The sequence below is a fragment of the Lissotriton helveticus genome, chromosome 1_1 (genome assembly GCF_964261635.1).
Source record: "Lissotriton helveticus chromosome 1_1, aLisHel1.1, whole genome shotgun sequence".
Classification (NCBI taxonomy): Eukaryota; Metazoa; Chordata; class Amphibia; order Caudata; family Salamandridae; genus Lissotriton; species Lissotriton helveticus.
Window position 1 is genome coordinate 1,271,846,129 of NC_136057.1, and position 25,227 is coordinate 1,271,871,355.

At 45.5% G+C, this 25,227-nt stretch overlaps 1 protein-coding gene across 1 annotated transcript in view; it reads left to right on the top strand.

Annotated features, from left to right (window-relative positions):
• The window catches only part of ING3 (inhibitor of growth family member 3), a 151,647-nt gene that overhangs the window by 55,830 nt on the left and 70,590 nt on the right, over positions 1–25,227 (top strand). Inside the window, exons 6-7 of the mRNA XM_078680449.1 lie at positions 18,464–18,535; positions 18,626–18,745. Coding sequence (XP_078536575.1) covers positions 18,464–18,535; positions 18,626–18,745 — 192 coding nt within the window. The remainder of the gene's footprint in view (positions 1–18,463; positions 18,536–18,625; positions 18,746–25,227) is intronic.

Consider the following 25,227-nt stretch of genomic DNA (forward strand, 5'->3'; position numbering starts at 1 on the left):
CGACAGGGTCATGTTCGCGCTATAAAAAACACGATGTAAATAAATAAAAAAGACTTGCAGCTGTCCATCACAGACAGTCAGCACAAGCCTACCAGTCACCGAAACCTCCTCTGTTTGCAGAAAGAGCACATCACCCAGCCCTGAATGGCACCTCGTCCTTACCGCTGAACCTCTTGGCTGCCCCTCCGATGGTCTTAGGGCACCTCTGCTAGCCTTCAGACACTCACTTTGAACACCAAGACTTTCACACCATCCTTTGTGTTCTCGACATCCCTTTAAATATCTTCCACTGACCTTAAAGCCACTTTAACTGCATATACAGTCCATGCGACTTTGTGTCAACCTGCCCTCTATCCCGCTGAATTCCCAGGCACCTGCACTCAACATGTCAGAAAGCTACTCCACTAACATGTTCCTCTTAAAGTACCACATTTGATTCACACAATGATGAGTTACGCCTTACCTGTGGTAAATTGACCTGTCATTTGCAGCAGCCTGCATTCACACTCGGTACGTCAATCTATGTTTCTCTTAAACTTCCAAATTCAGCTTGTCTTGCAGTTTTTCTAATGAGATTTCTGTCTAGCACAGCCTGTGCTAGACATGTGCTAGACATGTTAAACTCCTGTTAGGAGAGCTCAGTTAGTTTGAGTTGTTGTTGTTGCAGAGTACCTTTTTATAGCCCTGCAAACCACAAGTTCCGAACCAGGGTTATGCACCAGCTTGTTATATATTTGAATCCTTTCAGGTTTAGTTACATATTTTATTCATCTGATCGAGACATCTAGTTGCAGATTCCTTAACTTGGAGTTTCGCAGGCGTCTGACTGTATCCAGAAGATTTTTCTTTGAGCAATACCCCTACGTGCAAGTAGGTGTAGTTGGTCGGCTCCGCGCCAGAAGTGACATCCGTGTCACCTATATAGGTGCCACCTTGGCACGCTGACGTCTGTTCTTTTCTTTCTGTGCCAGTGAAGCGCTGAACCGTGACAAGAGTGCCCCTCTGTCACTTTTTAACAGGATTTTTTTTACTTTTTGTCGACCCCTTTTGGTGTGCAGGAAGTCGTGTCTTCTTGGAAGACTTAAGGATTCAAACTGTGCTGTGCTTGTCACCACTCCATGTCGGTGACTGACCCGCATTTGGTTTGCCTGTGGAGGTTTGAGCGCAACCCTGGCTCCAACTCATGCTCAGACAGCTGGCTTTGGCTCTAAAAGTTTTGAGGGAGTGGTCCCTAAAGCTGCTTGCGGCCTGGCAGGCGATGCTACGACCGACTCCTCAGAGATCTCGATCCCAGTCGAGACGATGGTCCTAAAACCGCTCCAGGAATCCCATGTCCTCTTCAACCCACTCCCGGTCCTCGGGACACTCGGGTAAGAGGCACTACAAGTCAAAGAATGCTTCAACTTACACCTCCCCTCCTCCCTCTCGCCTGTCGGACAACACGGCGAAGAAACATCGGCATTCAAGGCCTTGTTCTCTGGAACCTCTGCCTGGTTCTGTTCTGCGTCTCCGTTTTTCCTGTCGCTGAAGTGACCCCTGCTCAAACTAAAGAATTTTAGGAGGCCCTGTGCCAGATTTTTGAGGGGGATGACTCCTCCAGCGCGCCTTTGAGTCCTGCGGGATCAAAGGTGGCTCCATCCGATTCCGCTGCGACTCCGGCCCCAGTGCCGATGCCCCCCCTGGATCTGGACTGGCGCTGGTAGTGCCACTCCGGCCTTCCCAATGCTGGTCCAGATGCCACTGCTCCTGGCACCGCTGGCACCAGTCCTATTTTGATCTCTGCCAACACAGAGCTGGCACCGGTCTTTTGTTGTTCCCTGAGCCTTATTCAGACCGGCCATGCTTTAGAGAAGAATGGGAGGGATTACTGGACCTTTTAGAATACCAGCAGTACAAATAAGACATGGACTGGTATGAGGAATTGGGTGAAGCCAGTGGTCTGGATACATCTTCATATATATATACTGGAATGCTTTCTCCTCTTACCGTGGCTACGGGGGAGGGTGCATCTTATGCAATGGTGGTGTGCAGGGCGTCTGAGGTCCTTGACGTTCAGCTGCCTTCAGAGGAGGTCAAGACTAACATCTTGACAGAAGTGCTACAGCCGGAAACTTCCTCTTTCGAACCCTTTCTCCCATTCATCGAAGCTTCCATGGATGTCCTTCTGGGAACGTGGTCCAAGCCCCACACAGGGGTTCCTATGAAAAGGACGATGTCCTGCCGCCACAGCCCTTCCCCGGGCGACCCAAACCTTCTCACTACTCACCCTACCCCAGAGATTTGGTGGTCCAGCTTTCCACATTGCATGCTGCGTTCGCTGCCGCTCCCCAGGACAGGGAATCTAAGAGGCTGGACAGTTGGGGCAAGAAAATATTTTCTTCTGCCAGCCTTGCATTGTAGCCGGTAAACACTGCATGCTTATTTGGGCCGTTATTCCCCCTCTTTGTGGGGACTGCATAAGTGCTGCCACCTGTAGGAGGCCCGGGCCATTCTCTCTCAAGCAGTATCAGACGGTAGAGATGCAAAGTTCTATATTTGATGTGGTTTGGTCACTACCGATTCCCACGACGGTGGCTGTTAGACACCATGCCTGGCTGAGAACATCTGGCTTTTCAGGGGATTTCCAGGCCTCACTCATGAACATGCCTTGTAATGGCACCCAAAGCATACACGGCGCTGGATCGCTTTAAGGAATCCCGAGCTACGGCCAAATCCTTGTGCCTCTCATCTGCCCATCAAGCCCCGTCCTTACGGAAGGGGCTTGCAACTGCGCCATTCCTGTCCCAGCCACCAAGCTTTGCAAGTTCCTCAACTCCTGCACTGATGTGTGTGTGTGGGTCATTCCGATCACGAGGGTTAGGTTGGCAGAGGCCTGGTCAATCCACCCCTCCGGATCCCCCACCCCTTCCAGCAGCTTCAACGTCCAAACTTTCAAAAGTCTCACCCTTACAGACCCTGGGCGTCCAGTTGGTGGCAGGATCAGCCATCGCCTCCACCAATGGCAAAACATTACATCGGAGAGGTGGATCTTCCAGATCATCCGGAGTGGCTACTCCCTCCCCTTCATGACCACCCCTCCCTCCATGCCACGACCGGCTGATGGAGGTTCATTTACTATTGCTCCAGGTGGAAGTCATTGCTCTCTTGGCTAAGGGAGCAATAGAGAGGATTCCAGGGCCTTAGTAGGCTGTGGTTGCTATTCCCACTACTTTCTGAACCTGATATGGGCCTTCATCCTACCTTAGACCTACGAGCCCTCAACTACTTCCTCAAAAAGGAGAAATTCAAGATGCTCACATTAGCTAAGGTCCAGTCTGCCCTGGACCCGGGAGACTGGATGGTAGCAGTGGACTTGTAGAACGCCTATTTTCACATTCCCGTCTTACCTGCCTATCAGTGCTACCTACGGTTTACAGTAGGCCACAAGCATTTTCAGTTCACCGTGCACTGCTTTGACCTTACCAGCGCCCCTTGAATGTTCACCACGATGAACGATGGTTGTAACTCATCTACGCAGGTTAGGGGTACCACTCTTCCCTTAACTAGACGACTGGCTTTTGAAGGCGAGCTCGTCCCATGCTGCTGTCTCCCACCTCCAGACTACGGTGAAACTTCTGCATCCGCTGAGGTTCACTATCAACGTGCCTAAGTCACACCTGACACCCTCTCAGATGCTCCTTTTCATTAGAGCTGTTCTGGATACAGTGTACTTTCGAGCCTATCCTCCTGGGCGGATATTCAGACTATGATTTTTTTTTTTTTTGCAAATATTTTTTTATTGCAGCAAGATCAGAGAATCATACAGCATATTCATCCCTCATTCCCTGATTCACAATTGGTGTGTCGCCCCTCGCCCCAGTGTCACACAGCCATTCAGCTCACAACCCGGAGGTTGAGCGGCAATATCATGATGTGAGTAGACATTTCGCTGGAGCAGATTGCTCGCGTCCATATCCGCCAGGCGAGTGGGGAATGACATGGCTGCTTTTGGTCCTAACCTTCCCTTCTCCTTGTTCCAAGGTCAGTTAACCCAGGAGTCCCTTTCCACCCAACTTGAACAAACCCCCTCCTCCCCGTCCCCCAGGATATTCAGACTATGATAGTGAAGTTTCAGACTCTATCCTGGATTTCGGGTAAGAATGACTCTGAAGCCGTTGAGCCTCATGGCCTTGTGCATCCTGCTAGTACCACCTGCCAGAGGGTTTATGCCGGCTCTGCAGTGGGACCTGAAGTTCCAATGAGCACAGCATCGGTGGAATCTCTCTGACATGGTCCAAATCTCAGAGGGAATGCACGAGCCCTACAGGGTGTCTGACGAATCGTGATTGGGTCAGAGGCAGAACCCTCTCCCTTCCCCAACCAGATCTCACATTAGTGACAGAAGCATCACTCCTGGGATGGGGCAGTTATCTGGGAGAGGTGGAGATCCAAGGATTCTGGTCTCTGGCGGAATCTGGACTACATATCAACATGCTGGAGCTCCGAGCGATTGATTTTTGGCATTGAAAGCCTTTCTTCCTTCAATCAAGAGAAAGCTGGTCCAAGTAACATGAATAACACCACTGCAACAAACAGGGTGGACTGGGATCATGGACCCTCTGTCAAGAGGCCCTGTGTGTCTGGACATCGCTGGAGCAGCAGGACATTTTCCTGGTGGTTCAACACCTGCCAGTCCCCTGAACGCCAGGGCAGATAAACTCAGCTGTTGATGCCCAGCGGATCACGAGTGGCATCTCCATCTGGAGGTAGCACAAGGTTACTTTTAAGAGTGGGGAGAGCCTTGGTTGGATCTGTTTGCCTCCTTAGAGTACACGCAATGTAAGCAGTTTTGTGCACTGAAGTTTCCGACGTGGCTCTTGCTCGGAGACATTTTTTGTCTTGAGTGGAGCTCAGGCCTCCTGTACGCCTTTCCGCCAATACCACTCCTGCCCTGAGTTCTCAAGAAGATCTGGAACGACAGGGTCCAAGTCATCCTTGAGGCTCCGGACTGGGCACGGAGAGTCTGGTATCCTGAGCTCCTACAAATAAGTATTGACCCTCTGATCAGGTTGCCTCTTTGGGAGGAACTTCTTTCACAGCAGCAGGGAAGGGTTCTCAGCACAAACCTATCAACTCTACGCCTTCTTGCATGCAGATTGAATGGCGGCAGTAGATGGCTCTTGACCTTCCTCCCGAAGTTTGTAATGTTGTTCTGGCAGCCAGGCATCCCTCCAGCAAAACGGTGTATGCCTGCAGATGGAAGAAAGTTGTAATATATTGTACTGAAAAGTCTATTGACCCTCTTTCTGCTTCCCTTTCAGATGTTTTGCTTTTTATTGTGACCCTTGCCCAGCAGCGCTTTGCTCTGGACACCATTGTGCATAGATTCCTGAAAGGCCTTGTACATATGTTCTTACCTGCCCCTTTCATTATGCTCAATGGGACCTTAATTTGGTTCTCCCCTTCCTCGTGTGTTCCTTTTGGGCCTCTGTGTAATTGTTCCCTCTGGCTGCTCACCATCAAAACTGCCTTTTTAGTGACAATTACATCTGCCATGAGAGTGTGTGAGTGAGCTGCAGGCCTTATCATCCAAGTCTCCTATCTTGACAATCTTCCCTGACAATGTTGTGCATCACACTAGGGCCTCTTTCCTTCGGAAAGTGGTAAACCCTTTCCATGTGGGACAATTTGCCACCTTGCCCACTTTCCATGCTCCTCCACATCCCTCTAAGGGAGATGAGCGACTCCACTGTCGGGACCCAAAAAGAGCATTGCTGTTCTAACTTGATGGCACAAAAGAGTTACGGGTGGACGAACAACTCTTCATTGCGTATGCTGGTGCGATGAAAGGTCATGCGGTGCAGAAACTGACCATCTCACGAAGGGGTCGTTCTCTACATCGAAATTGGCTATGCTCTGGAAAAGAAGCAGCCTCCTGAAGACTTAAGGGCTTATTCCACCATAGCTAAAGGCTGCTACCTCTGCGTTAGCACATGGAGTCCCAGTCCTGGATATCTGTCGGGGCAGAAACGTGGGCATCCCTGCACCTGTTTTCCAACCATTGCTGCCTGAATAGTCCGGTCTGCAGGAACGGCCATTTTGCCCATTCAGTCCTGCAGGACTTCTTAGTCTGACATTTTTTTTAAGTAGCTCCTCCATGGATGATATTGCTGGGTAACTATTCAAAGGTAAGGAATCTGTGGCTAGATGTCTCTGGCAGATGAACAAGTTACTTTCCTTCGGTAACACCATATCTGGTAGAGACATGATCTAACCGCAAATTCCTTACCGACAAACCTATCCTCCCGGCAAGTTTCTAGGGTCATGGCTGGTCCCTTTCTGGGCGTTAGTTTTCAAACACGCTAATATCCATACACTTCATGGCTCCGCACGCTTCATGGCTCCGCACTTCTCGTATGGAAAGTCTGAAAAAAGTAACTGATGTCAGCATGCCGAGGTGGTGCCTATATAGGTGACATCCCTTCCGGTGTGGGTGATGCCAACAACGCAATGAGGAGCCAACGGACGCCACCTACAGACAGTCTGGGGGATTGCACGAAGAAAAATCTTCCGGATCCAGTCTGGCGCATGGTAAATTCAAAGGTAAGTAATCTGCGGCTAGGTCATGTCCCTACCAGATAAGGCATTATCGAAGGTAAGTAACTTTTTCTTTACAGGTAGATTTCTGCACCAATTCTTCACTCAACTAAAGTATGCCATAAAGAGCAGCACTTGCAAAACACAAGCTCTGATTCGTAGGGTATGTAAAAAATGTTAGCTCATAAGACTTGTGGAATGTGTCCACAAAACAAAAAATGGAAATTGTGCTCTATAAAACGTGACGGGTTACAGCCAGTGGGCAGGTTTGATGTCTGCCAACACTCTAAACCTCAATTCAAAGTAATGATCATGAGTGCTCACTGTTTTCCATAGCAAGAAAACAGTCTTCTCTTATTGGACACAGTCGGCTAGGAAGCTCTGCAGAATATGCTATTACAGTGGTTCTTAACCTTTTAAGTTCTGTGGACCACCACTTAATCATTAACTGAATGTTTTGAAGGAGCGGACTATACTTAAGATTTTATTGGATTATAAATACGAGACGATCCAAACTGGAGGCGTCGCTCACTGATGAACATCGGATTAGGACTTAGGTTATACATGTCCTGAGACACCAGGAGTAAACCCTGACGAAGTTCCTGTGGCACTAGGGAACGAAACGCGCTGGCTGTGTACAGGTTTTAACCTGATGAAATGCAAACATTTTCCCACCAGAACTTGCAAGAAACTATTGCATGGACTTTCCTATAAGGAATTTGTTGGGCGATGGACTCCTAAATTTGTAAATTGGACATGGTTTCGACTTGTAGGAAATATGTACTCTGGTTATTGTAGGCCTGCACGTGGTAGTCATGCACCTGCAAGCTTGGAGTCCAGGATTACCTTCAAAATAATCTGCATTGTGTGTAATTCTGTTGTATTGCTTACCCTCCACCTCCTTAGCTGGATCCACCTGATCCACAAGGCAAAAATCCGGAATAAAATCCCCAAATTCACTAAAAGCAACAAAACCCAATCTGCTTTACTATAAAGCTATGGAATGTTCTCCTCTCGATATCAGATTGAAATGCACCTTTCATCTTAACCTTAAAATTCCCAATTTTTTTTTTCACATTTCATTGTTACACAGATTGCACTCACTTCAGCATTCCATTACTGTATACTTTGAACGACGTGTTGTGTGACTTATGGTTCAATATCTTCTTGGGGAATCAGCCTCTTTCCCTGGGTTGTGAAGTACCCCCTAGTTTATCAATAAATCAAAGATAGTAAACAATAAGCACCTGGGAACTGATCTTCCTCTCTAACCTCGATTTAATCCTCCTAACAAATGAGGAAAAATATCAACCACACTGAAAAGGGACCTCCCTATCTGGGTCCTCAACAAGGCAATCTCCTTTGTGTGCCCTATTAGTGGACTGTATCCCATAGCATTCAAGGCTTGATCAAGAGAAATATGTTTTTTAAGTGCATCTTCAATTTAGGATTACTGCACACATATCCCCTATATTTACTATATTTAACTATTACATCGATCACCCCAAATCCTTATTTCCTTAAGTCCATGTATAACTCATCCAATATTGCTACTGACCTTTCGCTTCCGTGTGCCAAGGCAGCATGTCACGACTAACACCTACAAACAGGTTTTTCGGTCCCAGACACTTTGAAGAAAAAGCCAACCAATCAGCTTGCAATATGTCCCAGACATCCTTGTATTCTACTAATCACTGCGTGTTCTCGATCTTCCATAACGTTCAATATTCCTTCCCAAGAGTTTTTCTCTCTGATCCACCTGAATTCAACCCATCAAAAAGTTAATGCCGATATATGTGGCATTACATCCAAACCTCCGTTGTCACACCGCATTGCGCTTGCACGTTCTACTATTCAGCCAATCACTGTACATTCCAATTTAAAATATCCGTCCAAGTCAACAAAGAGTTTTCTCTCTGGTCTGTGCGGATTAGAACAATACGAATGCCGCTTCGAAAAACAGGAAGTGCGGATGGTAATCATCCGCCTCCCAAAATTATACTACCGCCAACACTTGATGTCAATCCCAACTCTTCTTACGATTCCAGAATGTGGTCTGTTAAATGTACATTGATGCGTAGTTGCTTCTACCATTTCACTATATGGCGTGGCATTTTAACATTATTGAACTCTCTTTCTGCCTTTAAAATCTATCCAAAATAAACTAAGAGAGTTTCCTCTCTGGTACGTGCGGAGTCAGGAAGTACCAAAAATGCTCTTTCACTTCCCAACCTTTTGCTACTCACATTGTCGCAATCAGCCAATTGCTATCCCTTCTACTGTTTATTTCACTAAGGATTTCCACGTGCTCAGCAAGTTTTTCTCGCCGGACCAGCAAGAAGTCACAGCAAGTACTTTATGTAATTCCAACATGCAACTTAGTTCTCGTGAATGTACGTCAAATGCACATTTGCCTCAACTGCCTCACTGCATGGCACTTCAGGAATTTTGTGCTTAGTAGAATACAACACACTCGCGTTGCCAATGAACCGGGTATGAATCATCTACTTCTAGTGATTCCAAAATGCAACTGAGTTGTAGTGAAAGCACGTTGAATGCTTCTTCCCCTCTACTGCCCCTGTACATGGCGCTTCAGGAATTTCATGTTTAGTGAATTACAGCACATTCTCACATTGAAGGCTGCTTCAGATGTGAATTAATACTCTACATCCTGGAATAATCCCATAAACACTAGTTGATTGTGAACCAGGAAATACCTGGAACCAGGAAATATACACATTTTCTAATGCTGGTGAATCACTCTACTGTGTCAAAGTGCTCCCGCTGGCTAGAAGCAGAGTTTTCATCTCTTTCCCTGCCTGCAGTCATGCAGGCAGCAAAAGAGATAAAACTATTGCTCTCACACGCACTAACATTTCGAGCAGCTCCCTTTGTGCGAGAGCAATGCCGGCTCCGACAAAAGGCAGTGAGCAGGCCGCGGTCGTGAGGGCCATGAGGCTCCCCCGCAGTCCCATAGCATACTGGATGCCCTGGTGGGCTCCTGGGCACCCAGGGAGACATGGCTTGGAACCAGGTGATGGGGTCCCTGGGGCCGAATCTGGCCCGGGGAGGGGATTGCTGCTCTCCCTCAACCTCCCCCTAACCCCCATTGATTTGTTACGGGGTCCTCGGGCCCCTTCTGTCCCTGATGCTCATTTCAAAGAAATTAAACCTCAACAGGAAGCACTTACATATATGAACATAGCAAGTGCCCCCCCTGCAACTCCATTTCTGTAAAGTACAAATTATTCTAACCCCGAGTTAGAGCAAGTGTGTTTGCTCTGCAATTCCATATTGAAATACGATCTGAAATGCTTTCTCGAGGTGAATGCATCGTTGAGCTATTGAAAGCAATCTGTAGTGACCATGACAAGTGGGTACATTCTTGTCCTTACCTGGTGAGAGCAGAATGGTTCTCTGTTTATATTGCTGTGAGTATTCAAATGTACAAATCACTTTGAATCTTCGCTGTTTGGCCCCGCCCACCTTAGTAGTATGCAAAGGTCTTCCTGCCTTTTGACAGAATAATGGACAGCTCAACAATCCACCCCCAGCGCGTTCCCCATCTATTTTAGTGAAACGCTCTTGATGCTGAATATAGGAAGCCAACAAAGGAGCCCTTGCTTCTATAGTTCAGAAGAAAGACCCTTGTTTGGTGGAAATGTACCTCTTTGTAGTCTTGTTGTCTTCTCTACAAGAGGATTTATGTAATCACATATTTTGGGATTGAGATGGACCAGGAACAATCACATTTCCAGAAAGCCCTCGAGGTCACTAGTGACATTTCCTCATGCTCCATTATGCAGCTGTAGTGTAAAATATGTACTGCAAATGTACCCAAGGAGGTAGCACTTAGAAATAAACCAGTAGAAAGCACTCCACTTGGTTAGATATTTTGTTCAAAACTGTGGAGTCTTGTTGGAGGTGCGGTTCCTTTGTGGCCCAGTCACGCAGAAAGCTAATGACACACCCCCACAGACACTTAGACACCCACTTACTTACACACACACACACACACCCACACCCAACACCTGACCCACTCAGACACTGATTCATCCACTTACCAACCCCACTCACGCACCCACTCACAGTCCCACTGAGAGGCTAATGTGCCCACTCGCAGTCCCACTGAGAAGCTCATGTGCCCACTCGCAGTCCCACTGAGAAGCTCATGTGCCCACTCGCAGTCCCACTGAGAAGCTCATGTGCCCACTCGCAGTCTCACTGAGAGGTTCATGTGCCCACTCGCAGTCTCACTGAGAGGTTCATGTGCCCACTCGCAGTCTCACTGAGAGGTTCATGTGCCCACTCGCAGTCCCACTGAGAGGTTCATGTGCCCACTCGCAGTCCCACTGAGAGGTTCATGTGCCCACTCGCAGTCCCACTGAGAGGTTCATGTGCCCACTCGCAGTCCCACTGAGAGGCTCATGTGCCCACTCGCTCACAGTCCCACAGAGAGACTCGCTCACAGTCCCACAGAGACTCGCTCACTGTCCCACAGAGAGACTCGCTCACTGTCCCACAGAGAGACTCGCTCACTGTCCCACAGAGAGACTCGCTCACTGTCCCACAGAGAGACTCGCTCACTGTCCCACAGAGAGACTCGCTCACTGTCCCACAGAGAGACTCGCTCACTGTCCCACAGAGAGACTCGCTCACTGTCCCACAGAGAGACTCGCTCACTCTGTCCCACAGAGAGACTCGCTCACTCTGTCCCACAGAGAGACTCGCTCACTCTGTCCCACAGAGAGACTCGCTCACTCTGTCCCACTGAGAGACTCGCTCACTCTGTCCCACTGAGAGACTCGCTCACTCTGTCCCACTGAGAGACTCGCTCACTCTGTCCCACTGAGAGACTCGCTCACTCTGTCCCACATAGAGACTTGCTCACTCTATCCCACCGAGAGACTCGCTTACTTTGTCCCACTGAGAGACTTGCTCACTCTGTCCCACTGAGAGACTCGCTCACTCTGTCCCACTGAGAGACTCGCTCACTCTGTCCCACTGAGAGACTCGCTCACTCTGTCCCACTGAGAGACTCGCTCACTCTGTCCCACTGAGAGACTCGCTCACTCTGTCCCACTGAGAGACTCGCTCACTCTGTCCCACTGAGAGACTCGCTCACTCTGTCCCACTCAGAGACTCGCTCACTCTGTCCCACTCAGAGACTCGCTCACTCTGTCCCACTCAGAGACGAGCATTTGTGAACACACACAGTAATACAGTGAAAACACTACAAATGCTCACCACACCAGTTTAGAAAAATAAATAATCTTTATCTAAACCAAAACAAGACCAAATGACAAATATCCACAATACGGTTATCAAGATAAGACTTTCAAAAGGTAGAAACAGTTCTGTCTATAGCAAACTATGGATGCAACACTTTCAGCACGAAGTACGTTGGTTGCGTCACAGTCACAAACAAAAACAGCCACAGGGTGATGCGTCGGTTCCTTACGCCCAGGGAAGGTGATGCGTCGGGTCCTTACTCTAGGGGAGGTGATGCGTCGGTTCCTTACTTCCACGCAGGGGAGGTGATGCATCGGTTCCTTACTCCGGGGGAGGTGATGCGTCCGTTCCGTACTGCCACGCAGTCTGTTTCGTACTGTGGCCCAAGTGTTCTTGTAGACTTGGCACCCAAATGCGAAGTGTTGCGCACAGGTGGTGAGGTGTCGCTTTGCGAGGCTTCGCATGTCCGGCGTGGGTGCTGGGGGCTGCACGGCGAAGCTTTGCATCGCTCGGTGGGACTCTGCGTGACTTCACCGTCACCCGGCGTCGGTTCCGAGAGGCTTTGCATGGTTTTGCGATGCTTTGCGCCGGTTCTTACAGAGAGCAGCTGCAAAACCCAACTTCTGAGGCCTTTTGACTGCTGGAGGCACCTCAGGCAAGAGTAGAACTCGCAGATGGCAGAGTTGCTGGAAGTCTTTTGTGTCCCTGAGACTTCTTAACAGGAGGCAAGCTCTATTTCAAGCCCTTGGAGATCTTCTTGAAGCAGGGGACACCGCAACGTCCTTTCTCCTTTCCTTGGCAGAAACAGCCATTGCAGGCCAACCCCAGACAGCAAACAGCACAGGGGCAGTATTCCTCCTCATTTCTCCAGTTCTTCTCCTTGGCAAAGCTTCTTAATTCACAGAAATTATCTAAAAGTCTGGGCCCTCTTTTAATACACAAAAATCCTGTGTTCTCTGAAGGCAGAGAGTGTCTGTACCCAGCCAAAACCAGTTCTGTCCTCACTGATGCAGCTTCCTGGCAGGAGGTGGAGACAGCAGTGTTGAAGGCAGGCCAGGCCCATTCAAGTGAAAGGACATCTCCTCCCCCTACTCTTAAATGCAGCCCAGGTATATTCAGCCCAGCCCTGATTCATCAGGCTCTCTGGAGCCACTGCCCCTCTCCAGCCCCTGTCATCCAAAAGCCAGACAGGCAATACACAAACCTAGCAGAGGCACACTGGATGGTTAAGTAAGAAAATACCTACTTTCTAAAAGTGGTATTTTCAAACACAGAATGTAAAAATCACACTCACTAAAAGATGTATTTTAACATTCTGAGTTTAGGCATCCTAAACTTTATGTTCAAGGCATGTGAGCTGTAGATCACAAGCTTTGCATAGCCTGCCATCTAGTGTTGGGTCCGGATGTTTTCACTTTGTTTTTCTTCGAAGAAGTCTTTCCCAGTAACATGGTAGGTGACTCCTCCTTTCGGTGATACAGCGCATGGGTTTTGACTCCATTGTTATATTGTTTTTTTTGGCCATCAGGTTCGGATGTGAATTGCTGCACTCAGGTTCCCTTCGACGTGCAGTCCACTACCCCGACGGTATTGTTTCTTGATTGCGTTCCCCATTTTCCTCATATCGTTTCGCCTCAAAGTTCTTCGATTGGAAAACTCATGGAGAGCCATCTGGCCTACCAGTGTCGGGCTCACTAGCAGTCGATGAACGGACTGCATTCAAGCTCTGTCCCGGGTGCAGTGCAAAGTTTCCACGCATCGACTTGCAAGAAGTGTGCAACCTCTATCTATCCCCGGAACACGATGAACAAGACTGCGACGCGTGCCGATCGTTTCGATCCAAGAAGACACTCCATGACAGTCTGGCTCAACGTCACAAAATGCAACATCAAAGCAGCTCCGCACCGGACAACTTCCGTGAAGATTCCGACAGAGAAGAATTCCATGCTCAAGGAGCCGAAGAAGAAGAAGAGCATATCTCCGTGTCCGAGGCCGACATTGAAGAACAGGAGCAAGTTACACCGGGTCAGCATACGACGTGATGACAGCACTTTTAGGACTCTTACTCTGCCACTTCTCAAGATAAAACATAAAAATTTGAAATAAAAAAAACAAAACAGGGTAGGAAAACCCTGATCCCCTAGGCCTGGTAGTTTCTCACTGTGTGACTGGATTCCAGCTAGACTGACTGATCTGGGATGATACTCCAAAACCGGTTCCATGATGCTTGTTTCCGTTACAGGGAGGACCAGGCCAGGCAGTTCAGGCTGGACTGTTCGCATGGGAAGCAGGGTCAAGAGTTATTTGCATATGGCTAGGTCAAAACTGGGGTGGTGTGGTGAGCAAAAAAAACAGTGGTTTAAACTCAGATCTGTAACTGGGGATGAATGTTTGCTTTGTTCAGCATTCCGTCCATCATTTATTCGTTTTGCTGGTGGTGGGGTCCCACAGAGCCCCGGTGGGGGCCAAAAATGTTCACATAAAACCAGTTACTGTACTTTGTGGCAGACTCTGCCTTGCTGCTGGTACCTTGACATTTGCACAGATCAAGCCTGTCCAAAAGCTGTACATTCTCCAAAGCCCGTGTTGGACGGTCAATCTCTTAAACAACCAGTCAGCATCTCCCTTGATACGGTGGAACCAACCGCCCCCCCCCTCCTGCAGCTACCGACCGTACCTGCCCTTACTTTGACGTGCCAACCATCCGGCCCACCGAAGGAGCATCTTGCAAGGAAGAAGTCTTTGCTGATCCAGGTAGTCAGATCCGTCTTCCTGCCAAGTTTGGAGACACCAGGCTCTCCAGGAGTCGCTCAGCACCAATACCCTGGGTATTTGCTACAACCAAGGCTTGTTGTGTGTCCAGTCCGGCACACCACTGACGCTGCAGCCAACCTGCCCACGAGGGACTTCAGTATCACTGAGGCCAATACCAAGAGTGTCCCTGCTGTCCTGTTTTCTCTTTCTCTCCAGGTAACCAAAGTCAATTGAGAGCCTCTAACTGCTGGCCAAAACACCTCTGCACCGGATTCCCACAGCCCGACTTCACAGAAACCGACTGTGTCCCTGTGCTCCAGATACCCTCAAAAGCTGAACCCCCCTTTGGGTTCTGCCAGACTTGTTCCCAAAGTCCCCACTTGCAGTGTTTTCTTGTTACAGGTTTGCCCCATTGACTTTACCGCGTAGCGCTTGCTTCGACCAGCACCTCTGCACCTGGACACGCCAGGGCTGGTAGAACCAAACTGCTTGTGGTTCCATGGACCTTGGCCCCTAAACACCTTAAGGGAAGGCATGGCTTGGCAGTTCGGGCTGGACTGTTCCCATGAGGCACAGGGTCCGACTGATTTGCATATAGCCATGTCTGAACTGGGGTGGCAGAGTGGGCTAAAGAACGGTGATGGATCAAACCCAGATCTTTTGACTGGGTGTGTGTATTTGATTGGTTCAGATGCTCCGTCCATCATCACCCCCTTTTGTACCCCTTAACACATTAAGCTCAAGAGATCAGCCCTAACAACCGTTGCAAGTATATCTATGCAGTGTATGTTTCTCCCATCAATTAATCAATCAGGTTGTACTTGTAGAGTATGGTTTGTCACCCGAGAGGGCATCCAGGCACTTGCAGCGGGCCTCAGTCAAAGAGCCAGGTCTTGAGCCCCTTTCTGAAGTGGGTCAGCGAGGGGGCAGTGCAGAGGAGGCGAGATTAAGCCATGCTTTGGCAGCGAGATTGGAGAAGGAGGGTCCTCCGGCGTGGCAGCGTCCTGTGTGAGGCATCTGTCTGAGGGCTAGGTGCGCAAAGTGGAGGTTCCTGGCAGGGTCGGTGGAAATGTTCATGTAGGTAGGTCCTTAATGTTAGAGGGCTATGTAGGTGTGGGTCAGGACCTTGAAATGGCATCCCTTCTGGACTGGGAGCCAGTGGGGGTCTGAGGTGCTGGATAATGTGGGTGATGATGTGAATGATGTGGGTTCTCTCTGGCATGTTGAGGATCAGTCTGGTGGCTGGGTTCTGGATGGTCAGAAGAATTTACATGAGTTCGGCAGTGGTGCCTGCTTAGTGTGCGTTGCCGTAGTCCAGTGGGCTGGTGATGAAGGCCTGTGCCACTCTTTTGCTGGTGCTAGTGAGGAGCCACTTGAAGATTTTTGGGAGGGTGTGATAGCAGGCTGAGGAGACTGTGTTGACCAGACCTTTAATGGAGAGTTCGCTGTCGAGGATGATGCAGAAGATGCAGATGTGGTCTTTCGGTTTGGGAGTGGTTCCGAATTCTGGCAGCCACCAGAAGTCCTTCCAGAGGGCGAAGTGTATGCAGAAGATCAGAACTTCAGTTTTGTCTGTGTTGAGCTTCAGGCAGTGTCCTTCATCCAGGCTGAGACACTCTTCATACGTTTGTGGAAGTTGATCTTCGTCACCGTGGGGTCGACTGAGAGTGAGAGCACGAGCTGGGTGTCGTTGGCGTAGGAAATGATGTTGATGTCACACGATCTGACAATGTCTGGGAGTGGTGTCGGGTAGATGTTGAAGAGGGTTGGGGTGAAGGGTGAGCCTTGGGGGACATCACAGATGGTGTTCTTGGCTTGTTATGTGATGGGAGGGAGGTGGACTATTTGGGTGCATCCCGTGAGAAAGGATGCCATCCATCTAGGTGCATCTTCTTATGCCGATCTGGCCTAGGCGTTCGATGGGTGTATGGTGGGAGACGGTCGCAGGCTGTGGAGATGTCAAGAAGGATCAGGGTGGCTGAATCTCCTCTGTTGGGTAGGGTGTGGATGTAGTCTGTCATGGCGATCAGAGCGATCTTGGTGATGTTATTGGTTCTAAAGCCTGATTGGGATGTGTACAGTAAGTTGTTTCTCTCCAGGTGTTCTGTGGGTTGAACGTTGATGGCCTTCTCCAGGAATTTGGTGGGGAAAGGGAGCAGAGAAATGTAGCTCGCTGGGTTCTGCAGAGGGTTTCTTGAGGAGGGATCTGACCTTCGCGTGTTTCTAGGAAAGGTAACTGTTGTCAATTATACGTTGAGGATGGAGGTGAATTGGCTGCTGATCTCACCTCTTCCGAGGATAACATTGCCGCGTTCGAGGATCATACCTTAAAACCTTTATTTCTGCATTTTACTGTTTTTATGTAAAATGATGACTCTGAAAGTACTTACCTGATTCAGGTGATCTTTGTGTCTAAATTAGTATAAAAATCTGTTTTTCTAAATTGGTCTTGATTTTTTTCTTGACTGTTAGTCTCATTTTCTGTGTGCACAACAAATGTTTAACACTACCCTCTGATACGTTTAAACTACTCGATCACACTACCATAATAGAGCACGTGGGATTACCAATTTAAGCCCTTTAAACCAGTAAGGGTCTTCTGGACTATTTGCATGGTGTACCCCTACATAGGTGCCCCACATAAATAGACAGCTTCCTACAACACTTACCTTAAATATACTTACCTTTTGTTGTAAAGGCTTCCATGATAAAGGTATACGTGTAGTAAAGGCATTGCATGGTAAAGGGTGTGTGGTAAAGGATCCCATTGTAAAGACAGTGTTGTAAAGTCTGTCTCCTGTACTACCCACCTTACTAACTGCAATACACCTTTTGCTCACCAACACTTGGGTTAGGATAAAACTTCACTTTGTGGGAAAGTTTGTACAAATCACGGCCTAAAGATAGGTTCTGTATTGGCCCCTCTTCAACGTATATACAGATGCCTTGATACCAACTATTATGCAACCAGAGCCTTTTCTCCAAAATTAAGTGATATGCTCCTACAGGCATTATAATACACAAATGATACAATGCTATTTCATCATACTCCCAGTGACCTTCAGCACTCACTTGATACCTTAAATGAGTAGAACATCAGTAAACTTGATATTTAAAAAAAGTACAGCAACATATGAAAGATCGGAGGAAAAAACGCAATGGGTGTCTGTCAAAACCAACCGTATGTGACAAAGCTGCCAGCTTCAGGCCTAGCGATATAGGATTTGGCACTTACAATAACCAATTCGGAACATGTAAGCCAAATAAGACTCCAGTGGGATCTTCTGTTTTAAAGCGTTTAAAGCAAAATTCTACTTGGCTTTTACATATGCATCACAAAACCAATGGGGCCAACAAAAAGATCTCAAACGAATAATTGGGGCCTCCCAAGTAGTTCCCCCTGCTTCTCAATGCTCAAATTTTGCTTATTCATTTGTCAGGGATTTTAGATCTTCGGTTTGTCAAATATTGTTTGCGATTGAAAAAAACTCTGAATAATCTAGAACGTTAAAAAGAAATTGGCAAAAACTATGTTCCCAACGTACAATTCACTCTGTAGATGTTCTTCAAAATTAAAACCGAATTCTTTCCAAATTGGTGTATTGGAAAACCAGCATGAGTTGTAGTTAATGCAAGATCGATTGAGTGATTGCTTTGTCAAGGATTTGAACTCTGTGTAGAAGGTTCTATAATAATAGTATGCATTTTTGTACCGAATTGTAATGGTTTTCAATTAATCACTCATTGGAATGAAAGATGTAATAATATCAGTGTGGTTTTTTTTTTGCGCTACAGAAATTATGAACACAATGTTTACATCTCTTTTTTGGTCAAATTTCTGTTTCTGATCAAATTGTCATGTCTTCCTCATCACTAATGACATTTTATTTTAACCTTGCAGGTTCTCTTGAGATGGATACTCCTTCTGAGCCTGTGAACAATCACCATGCACATACCCACACTCCAGTAGATAGTAGGTATTCATGACTTGCACCTTTTGTGTAGTGTATAAAGTGAGTTGAATAAAAATAATAATGAAAAATGCTTCATATTGTATGTACAGAAAGGAAACATAATCCAGTTTCTCACCAAGCTGCCACCGACCACGTTCCTGAGAAGAAGTTCAAGTCTGAAGCGCTCTTATCTACTCTAACCTCGGATGCCTCCAAAGAGAACATTCCAGGTAAATGGAATAATATATCTAACTTTGTATTTAGTTATGGATGCATGCATGTATTGGTATTTATGTAGCATTAACCTAGGTGTGAAAAGAGCACTGCACATAACCTGCGGGTTAGGGAGACAATTTACGAGATTGTGTACATCAAGTGGGGTTGTATATGCATTTTATGCATGTGGAGATTTAGTGATTTGTCCAGAATCCATTGATGAGTCTAGCGCCAAGGCAGGTATTTTAACCTGGGTCTCATGATTGCATGATATGTATAGTTTGTACTTATCTAGCCATTCCCCCTTCATCCATACCTATAGGATATGTTATCCATCAGGATGAAAATAGAGCTCTTTGTGTAATATAGATTTCTTTCTTAAAAAAGAAATAAACGCAAAGTTGACCCTACCAGTCCACTTCTTGCTCTCTACTAGAGATTTTGATTTGCCAAAATGTTTAGCTGTCTTTTTTCTGTTTTTTTTCTTGAATCTGTCATGGATTATTTCCTTTTGAATGTGGCTTTTTGATCCCATATTAGCATTTGTCCTTAAACTGCTCATGTCAAGATGCTTTCTGTCATCTCTGTCGTGCCGTATTTGAGTGCTGACTCTGCATGGATCTGAGCAGATTCTTTTCTAATTAACTTGACAGCCTTCGCCCACCTTTACACATTCTAATGTCCTCTGCTTTTAAAAATGTAACCTCAAGGAGGCACCATATGCATGTGCCTTGATTAGGGGACAGACTATGAAGGAAGGGCCTGAGGTGACCTAACCATTAGTTGTCTTTTTTGCCCTCCTCTGGGAGTAAACAAGCCAAATCCTGGTGGAAAAGAAGGCTCTTCTAGGTCCTACTCTTTTCCTCTATAATGCGTGGAGATCTTTCACACTCTTACTAGAAGTCCCGATTAATATGGCAAAGGAGATTTTACAAATGTCTCACTCCGCTACATAGTCTTCAAGTCTGGACAGGTCTTGCAATGCGTATGCCTTTTTGTGCCCTTTTCGTTTCACTCTCCGAAGTGATGTTTTAACAGCTGTAAGCATTAACAAATGTCGTCTGTGAAAGTTTCTGTTGTCCTTACCCTTCTCCTAGACAAGTAGTCTTGGTTTATTAACTCCATAGGGAAAAGGTGTTATCACTCCCCTTCTCATTATCATTCCAGGATGTGTAGAAAAGTCTCTTTGCAGTCCGTGGCCAGACGTGTAGCTTCTCTACTTAATCGCCATGATAGGTTCAAGAACTAACATGCTCCCACAAGGAGCACAACATTTCCCTGCTCACCATCTGATCCCAACTTGCACAAGTGCTGGGTAAACACTCTAGGTGACACAGCAGAATTGTAATAATTATCACGGTGTATCAGAGATACATGAAACACCGGGAAGCGAGATGCAACACACCAAATGTCTCCGTCTTACACCAGGCAAATAGAGAAACCATCGTGGCATGATTAAATCATATAGCAAATACTGCAAGTTATGTGAAGTTATGTATTTTAAATTTGTATACAGTCTTTAAACAGAGATATTGACAGCATCAGATTATACAAAGTGTGTAATTTTGTTTTTCAATGTGCCATGTCTCTCTGGTTACAACAGGTCTTATTTATGTTACTCAGTTTAATATTTGATCAGGCGAGGCCAGAACAAAAAAGGAATTATCGTACACTTCAGTAGGCTCTTTGATATCTGTTGCAATAACCTTTTACTAGTAGTATCCATATAGATGAATGATAATAACACTGTGGGAGACCCTCTTTCCTTTTAGAGTAGGGAACACAGTGATATCCTGGGGCCATACGGCTGAGGCAAGAAGGAAGACTGAAGCACTCAATCACTTCAAAAGTGTCTTCGAGAACTAACAACAATTTGCTGATGTATCTCGCTTTTTTTCCCCAAACATGTTTTATCGTAGGGTTATCAAAAAACACCATAAAGAGATTATTTATACAAGCATTGGCAATGCCAGTGGATCCAAAATTTTTATGCTGCACCTTGCAGTCCCACACGTACACCGCTCAACTTGCACTCACATGTGTACTCTAGTGTACTGGGAGAAGTAGTAAGAACCAAGAAAGAATGTGTGTCTGTACTGGTTCCTTGGAACATGAGCACAACTAAAACTACCGAAGAAGAGGAATGAATTGTGTGTAGGGCTGAGGCTGAGAACTCAGATGCTCAGGGCAAAAGTGGCAGCAAGTGCCTTGTGCACCATGCATGATCTCTTAAAGCAAGATATGTTTTTTCACTGAAACTGTGGAGGAAGTCCAACTGGGGTTTAACAGAAGCGCTCTGAGGTAATTTCAGAAACTGAATGGTAGCTGTACTTGGCTGAATCTGAAGGCATCAGATACAATATTTAGGTAAGACAAGAAAGACAGCATGACTATAATTCAAATATGAGAGATCTGCCAGGATCACCAATGTTCATTCGAATCAATGGCAAGAAGAATTTACCTTAAGCTCTTGGGAGTGGGCCGAGATCCACTGACTATCAAATTGAAGTCCAGGTCTGCGGATGAATTCCTTTAACAAACACCATCATTGTATTAAATTTGGCATTTAAATTCAAAAGGTTTTTTGTCATCAAGGGTGTGACTTAAGCAAGGCTTATGCAAGATCAAGGGGAATTTCTGTTTAAAAATGTCATAGCAACAGTGTACTTAAAAAAAAAAAAAAAAAAAAAAAAAAAAGTAAAGAATGAATTCAAGCACCTAAAGAAGTTAAATACAAGTTAAAGAAATTGCACAATAATTCCTGATTAATCAATATCTAGTGTTTGCACTTTTAAAATAAAAAGTATGTTATTTCACATGCAACCTAAATACTTAACAAGAAATTACAAATGTATTAAAGGCAATTGAGGCCTCCCTTGCACTACCTGAACTAGAGATCTGTGTCAGAATGTATCTTAGTTTCAAACAATGTATAGTCCCTCCCTAAGGTGTTATTTGAGGGGCATTCATTATATTCTTGTCACACTTCTCAATATAAAATATTTTCCTCTATATGGCACTGTTCAGTTGTTTTTTTTTAGGTAGCCACAACATATTGCAGATCGTGCTACCCACTACTGCCTTTTCCATGTAAACTCATTGTTTTTGAGAAACCTGTTGTGTTTTACAATCGCATATAAAATATTAGTCCGCTCTGTCTTTTGTGGATAGGATACGATTAGGAAGTGGTTGATAAATGTATAAAAGTCTTGGCAGTATATTAATTTTTAATGCTTTTATTCTAACAGCAGTTCTAAACAATGGTTGCCACCTATTGAAGTCCCTTTTAATTTCAGCCAGTTGTGGCAAGAGACCATGCAATATATTTTTCTTTTGGTCCAGCGAAATGGGGATATAGCCCTCAACCTCTCATGGGTATTCTGTTGAAAACCTAACATAACATTTCTAATTTATCACGGTTCACCTTGAACCCTGAAATCGATCCATATTTTTCGTGTATATAGCTAGGACCACTACTGTAATCTAATCCAGGTTACTCCATGTTCGTAAAATGTAATCTGTGAATGTGGATTTAATGTGTTATGCCTCTGAGGGTCTGTCTAAGCTTTTCACTAGTGGCACTGTCAAAAGTGCTAAGAGGGAGAGCCCCCTTTCCTGTACCCCTATTGAGTGTGCAAGTTGGTGTTTGGTCACGTTTTAGTGAATTGACTTGCATATCTATTTATCTATCCTTCAGTATAGAGCTCGCCTTCTCCAACTGTTTTGGCTGCACTGATTTCGGGGCAATGGGCGAAAATAATCTTAAATCTGGTAGATTATGAATCCATTTTTTGTGCCCTCAAAAGTGCATTAGAAAACATTATGGTCAAAATCTCAGACAATCCACTGAATCAAATGCCTTCTCTGCATTAAAGGAGAGTATAATCATAAGAATCTTGCACTTGTTGGATTTCTCGGCTAGATACAAAACTTGTATGTTTTTGAAAGTTCAGATTTTATGAAGCTGATTGGTTGTGGTCAGCCCAGAAGGGCATCAGATTCTCCAGTCTGTTGGCTGACCCCTTTTGTGATGATATTAAGGTGTGTTTTGAGTAACACATTTTGTGCATAGGATGCGAGTTGGTCCATGGCTTACTCTCTTTTTATGTATTTCAATATTGGCTTATCTCATGGTTGATCTAATCTTCCCATCTCTCCAAAGGAGTTCTATAGATTAACTAGGCATGGTATCATGAAAGGAGTCTCTTGTGAAGGTGTGCGAATATCCTGCCTAGACCCAGGGATTTGGTCAGTTTACCAGCAAATCCTTGATGACCTGGCCAACCTCGTTCTAAGTAATTGTCTGCTGTATGTGATTTCACTCCTGTGGGCCAAGTGTGGGTAGCTCAAGACCTCTTAGGAAAGAAACCATTGCTTTTCAATCCCGAGTTTCGTCCGATACCGTTTAAGTTTGCAAATTCTCTTTTCCTTCCTACTATAGTTTGTCCAAAGAGCTTACGACATTCGTTATCATGCTCTGCTGGCCCATTGGTACTCAAGTGGCTAACAATTTATCAGCTGAATTGACTTTTTCATAAACTTATTGTATAAGCCTAAAGAGAGCCCTCTCACCTTGCTGTCAATAGTGTTTAAAGTTGGCCTTAAAGTGTCATAACGTCTCTAAGTAAATGAATTGAGCCTGAGATTCTGTGGCTTTGTTCTACCGGCTCTTGTTAAGCTTCTAATTTCGTTTTTGGCAAATTCAATTTCTGTTTTTTGATCAGGCTTGGCTCTTTATTTATCCTTAATAAAAAACCTTGAGGATGTCCCAGAGTATCTTGTTATTCATCCCCGCCTTTTCATTTAGCAGAAAACTTTCTGTTATCTGATTTCTCCAGGGCTGCCTTATATACATTTTTTTTTTAAGGGTGAGCGGAGACTGTATGTTCTGTTAATTAAACTATGCTCCGAATAAGGTAGTAATGTTAACACCTCTGCCATCAACTTTTTTCAGCTCTTCAGGGAGAGACACTGACTAAAGTGTGGATGAGACATCCAGCACCCTCAAGAAAGCTGTTCGTGAATGATATAGTCTGTGAGGGTGATGCTGATTATGACAAGGAGGGTGACTTCTCAGATAATACAGCTCCTAAGTTGTATAGTTATATAGAAGACCCCCCCCCTAGGATGAAGAATGGAATACAGTTGTCCATCTGGGTGAGGCCAGTTCCTAGGGATTTTCTACCAGATGGCTTTGCTAGATTCTATAATCTGCTAGAAAGATAATCGTAGAAATGTATCTGGCCCAGCTCTCCAAATGAAGAATTAGTTTTTTTAATTTTAAAGAGAGACCACGCAGAGGCATCAATTCTATCCCCATTTTAGATCACCTATTAGGGGGTGATTTTAACTCAAATGAATAACTTCAACTATAGATCACTTTCAAGATTAAAGGATAACATATAAAGTTCCACTGTCCTGCATATTGTTTAAATCAAGTAAAGACGGATTCAGTATTAGACTACTGATGGTATCAAGTAATCCTTCCTGTCTGTTCAGTGCTCCATCAAAGAAAGAGGGTCACAAGTGCAACTCTATGGGCAAGTGGGTTAACCTATTGGCCCTCAGAGATTACTAAATCCTCAGTTCAATTTGACAAGAATACGTCAGGCATTTGTGGCATGAGATCTTTCATTGAGCTGCCAAAGGAGGATAGAACACAGGAAAAATCCATTTTGAAAGAGGGGGAACTAATGTCGTTCTTGCTGATTTCAGGCAGTCATGGATTACACTGCAACGAATTTGAGGCAACGTGACAGTGCTTCATCGCTATGGCTGATTTAAGATTACCTCTTTCTGACTGGAGGTCCAAACCAGTTTTGTAGAAATAACCTTTGAGAGCAATGACTTTTTGTATTCACAAAACAAGTTGAGTACACCCTACAATCTAGTGTCAGCATTGAATTTTGTAGAGCTGGAGTTTCTACATTTGCAGCATTGAGAAGCATACTTGAATGTTATGAGGGAGATGAGAAGCTGTGGGTGTGTATATTTTTTTAATTCATTCTTTTGTCCTAATTTCACTGCGTGCCATGACACCATTTCTCCCTAATGGAACGGGCCTTTTTCTTGCTCAGGGAGCATTATATTATTTTTTTACCCTCCTAGGCTGCTGACTATTTTCAGGTTAACTCAACCATAGATGAGTACTGACTCTGGAATCGGGTGTAATCATTGGCCAGATAGTTTCCTTTTCGCCCTCAGAAAGACCTACTATGTTGGTCTGGTTGAAGTTAAGTATGATCTAATGCGGACCTATATCTTGGTTTTTTCAAGTAATCGCTGATTGCCTCATCTTTAATCTCTTATCTGAACGATCTTTAGAGTCCATAAAAAGTGTGTTCCTCACCGAAGCTACACATCCCACCCTGGACGGGGCTAACTTGTCAACCACTTCTTGCAAATTTCTCTTTGCTAGGCAATGTAAGTAAAGCAATAACTTGCTTTTGTCTTTAATTATTGAGACTGGCTCATCCAAACAGCCAAACATATGATA